We start from the raw sequence: 3,995 nt of genomic DNA, 5'->3' as shown, positions 1-3,995 counted from the left end.
AGTTCACATAAAAAATTAGGAAAACGCTTGCAGCCGGACCACGGGCTAACTTTTCGGCCGGTCCTGCACTAACGACGCGTGCGTCCGTGTGGACCCACGTCCAAAACTGCAAAGCACTTCTCTCGCGCTTTTATACTTATCGCTTTTGTATTATCGCTTTTGTCGTCTTTTCTCTTCCCCGTTCTACCGTTTTCCCCTCTCTCTCTCCAATTGTTCCCCCAACTCTCTCAAGCCACCATGGGCACGCCGGTGACCGCTCTAGCTTTGAGCTGACAGCCCCACATGGAGGTGGCGAGCCTAGGGGGCTGCAAGCGGTGTTAGGGTAAGCTGCAACCAGTGTTGAGGGTTGCAACCATGGACGGAGAGCACGGGGCGTGTTTGGTTGCCTGTGTGAGGTCCAACCAGGCCCGCGTGGGAAGGATTCGGCCTGTTTGGTAGCCCGCATACACTATTGGGCCTGCATCGCACGCTTCTTAAAGCACATCAGGGCCTGGCTCACTGGGAACGCACGAATCGGCAGTTTCTCCAGGGCCAGGCCCGAGCGGTGCACGTGGGCGGGTACGGCTGCACACGCGCGGCCACGCTCGAGAAGCCACGTTGCTTCCCGAAACACCGACAGTTATTAGCCTCACCGCTCCCTCTCCCCACTCTTCCCCACTCTCCCAACTCTCACCGGCGGCGGCGGATCGAAGCAAAGGAAGAAGACCACCGGACTCCATCACTGGCGGCGGCGGATTGGAGCAGAGGAAGAAGACCACCAGACTCCCCAATGGCGGTAAGCACTTCTCTCTCTTCGACATGAATGCTAGATTCAATCCACGGCGATAGATTCGATCCATGGTGGACGGGAATGGGGAATAGAGGTAGCTAAGCATAGAGGTAAATCATACTAGTTCATAGCAGTTCATACGAGTTCATACATAGCAGTTCATTCATGCAAGATCGATAGATTTAGGGATTGGGGGATAGGGGAATAGGGGGAAAGGTGGTACAGAACGGACACCGGCTGACCATGGCAGCCGTCACCGGCGTGTGGAGTGGCTGGTCGTGCCGCTGGCCTTCATCTTCTTCTTCATCGCCGTGCGGGCCGGCGGGTCGTCCGCGTTGTCCTCGGCAGAGTCGAGGTCGATCTGCCAGGTAGGACGGACTGGCTCCGGCGCCCTAGCTGGCATGTGCACCGCCTCTTCTTCCTCCTCCTTAGGCTCCCCGCCGATGACCGCCGACGGCGCGATACCCGTCTCCCAGTACACTGTGGCACGACGGTCATTAGGAGCAAAGTAGGTCTTATACTTGTGCCACTTCTTCCTTTGACGGCCTAATTCATGGCCCAGCGAAGATGTCAACTGCCATCACACCCTTCGCTGGGTCAGGAATCAGCGTCTTCAGCTCATCTTGAGTGGCCTTCATGAGCACGGCATTGGATTCGTTCTTCATGGCTAACATGGAGCTGAAGTTCGAGCACACCTCCATGGTGTTCTCGAACTTGGTCCGGTCACCAGCCGTCCACCCGAGGAAGAAGGCCCTCCAGCCAATACCCCAAGGGAAGGGGTTGTCGTTGGAGCTGGAGCTAGAGCTCATGGCGATGGGGAGGAGGAAGGTTGATAGTGAGAGAAGAGAGGGGGTGGGTAAATAGTGGTGGGTAGGGTGAGTAAATATAGGGGGGGTGGAGAGGAGGAGAAGAGTGACAGTCATGCCATTTTAACTGCAAGCTCTTGAATTAGCCATGAACTTTGTGCAATGCCTGACTCCATGACTTGTGTGCAGATCAAGGATAGCAATGAGATGGGCACGGAGGTGCTCCCGGCCGTTGACAGCAAGGGCAAGCAGCCCCTTCACCCAATGCCTGGCGAGGTTGAGCTGCCGCCCACCGCTGAGGAAGACCCGAAGACGCCTGAGGGTGGCGACGACGAGGGCATGGAGGATCCCCCTAGCAACAAGCGCCGCAACTACGGCCACTACCATCAGGAGGATGGCCCAACTCACTTCTGCAAGGTCATCCTTGCACCGAAGCTTGAGTGCATCCCCATGCCCCTGGACTTCACCAAGCACTTTGTCGCAGTGCCGACGGAGTTCAAGCTCAGGAACAACACATGCTGCTCCTGGAAGGTGACAGTCAAGCTGATGAACGGTAGGGTGACCCTAGATCAGGGTTGGGCCACCTACGCAGCCATTCATCAGATCAAGATTGGCTACATGGTGACGTTCAAGCTCCTCACTCCCGACACCCTCAAGGTCATCATCTTCGACAATGATGGCATTGAGGTCGTCAACAAGTGCGGGAAGCACGACGAAGCCTTCGCCGCCAAGGAGTAGGGCCGGGGCCTCCCTAAGTACTATGGAGTCTGCTATGGTTTATGCGTAGAACTGTTATGAACTGTCGTACTGCTTATATCTGAATTATCTAGTTCATGCTCTGTTTATACTCTGTTGTGCTTATGATGTGTGTTGCCAAAGTGTAGTGGTAACCTCACCAACTAGCCAAAGAGGTTACCACACATCAGGCCTTGCATACAACCAAACACCATGCCTTGGGTTTGTGGACTAACATGCATGCAACCAAACACCAGGCAGTGTGGTTCAGCCCATGCAGGTAAGAGGGCATGCAGGCAAACAAACAACATGCATATGGTGCATTTGAGGCTGCATTTGCATAGCCAGGTTGGGTGGAGAAGTGTATGCGATGCGGGTACTGTAGCACACGTCAACCAAACACGCCCATGGTCACCATGGGACGCCCAGGACATGGTGGAGCCGCTCCGGGAAACAACCAGCGTCACCGTTTTGCAACATGCTTCACCGCGTCGCAATTTGCACTACCAGCATCACACTCTGCTACAGCTCAGATGCACGCCCCCCAAGCATCACCATGGAATACGCTCCATCCATCCATCTAGCTCCACTTCGGCGAGCGAACCTGCATCCCTGGCGGCTGCAACCAGCTGAGCCAAACGCTGCAACCGTTGTTGAATTTTGCTACTACCGATGACGGATTTGCTACATCCATCACGATGGAGCTGCGACCTACTACGGCGGTGTTTTTTTGTTGCAACCGTCCTCGGATTTTGCTAATACTGACGAGAGATTTTGCTACATTCTATTAGAATTCGTATTGTAGCCTTATTGTGTAATCCATAACATATTGGTATAGGACTTGTATGACACCATTATATATATATATATATATATATATATATATATATATATATATATATCTGTGTGTGTGTGTGTGTGTGAGATAGGCCACCCCGTAAAGGGTTGAGCCAGTTCCCCCAAAACCTACATTTTACATGGTATCGAGTCTAACCTAGGTCCTCCACTCCACCCGCCGTCGCCGGACCACCGAAACCCTAAACCCTAGGGTTGCTGCCACCGGCGCCATGACCGCTTCCGCTTCGGGCGCCGCCAGCTCCGGGTCAATCCCCGCGTCGCTTGCTGCCCTCCTCAACCTCCCACCTCACCCCTGGCTTCTTTCGTGCCTCAGTTCTTCGGCACCACCACCGTCGGCTCCATGTTTTCAGCGCCTATGCCGCCGTCACCACCCGCGACGGCCTCAACACCAGTCGCGCCGCCGCCGCCCGCGATGGCCCCCTCTAGATCCTCCTCGACACTCGCCATCATCCCGGCGACCTCGGGGGAGGCGCTGCCCGCGGAGCCACCCGCGTCCTTGCTCATGACACCACCCGCGGCCGTGATCCCGCTCGTTCCCGCGCCGCCACCCGCGACATCGGTCGTGGCAGTGGTTCCTGCCGCGGCTCCGCCGACTGCCGCCCCTACTGCTAGCATCATCATGCCCACTGGGCCCTTCCACTTCGACAACTTGATCGCCATCAGACTCACGCCGGACAACTACCTGTTCTGGCGCGCCAACGTCCTACCGCTGCTCCGCAGCCGGTCTCTCCTAGGGTTTGTGGACGGTTCGCTACTGTGTCCTCCGCAGGTCAACCCCATCGTACACGGCCCGACCATTAACCCGGTACACCGTATGTGGATGCAGC

The 3,995-nt window shown here is 56.0% G+C and overlaps 1 protein-coding gene across 1 annotated transcript; it reads left to right on the top strand.

Moving 5' to 3' along the window:
• The first annotated feature begins 693 nt into the window (after positions 1-693).
• On the top strand, positions 694-2,481 carry LOC123115900 (putative B3 domain-containing protein Os03g0621600). The gene is made up of 2 exons (XM_044536950.1): positions 694-775; positions 1,765-2,481. The coding sequence occupies exons 1-2, from the start codon at positions 770-772 to the stop codon at positions 2,311-2,313; spliced, it is 555 nt and encodes a 184-aa protein (XP_044392885.1). The 5' UTR covers positions 694-769; the 3' UTR covers positions 2,314-2,481.
• Positions 2,482-3,995: the final 1,514 nt, after the last annotated feature.

The sequence above is a fragment of the Triticum aestivum genome, chromosome 5B, assembly GCF_018294505.1.
Source record: "Triticum aestivum cultivar Chinese Spring chromosome 5B, IWGSC CS RefSeq v2.1, whole genome shotgun sequence".
Taxonomy (NCBI): Eukaryota; Viridiplantae; Streptophyta; class Magnoliopsida; order Poales; family Poaceae; genus Triticum; species Triticum aestivum.
Note: the sequence above shows the minus strand (reverse complement) of the source record. Positions and strands in the feature narration are given on the sequence as shown.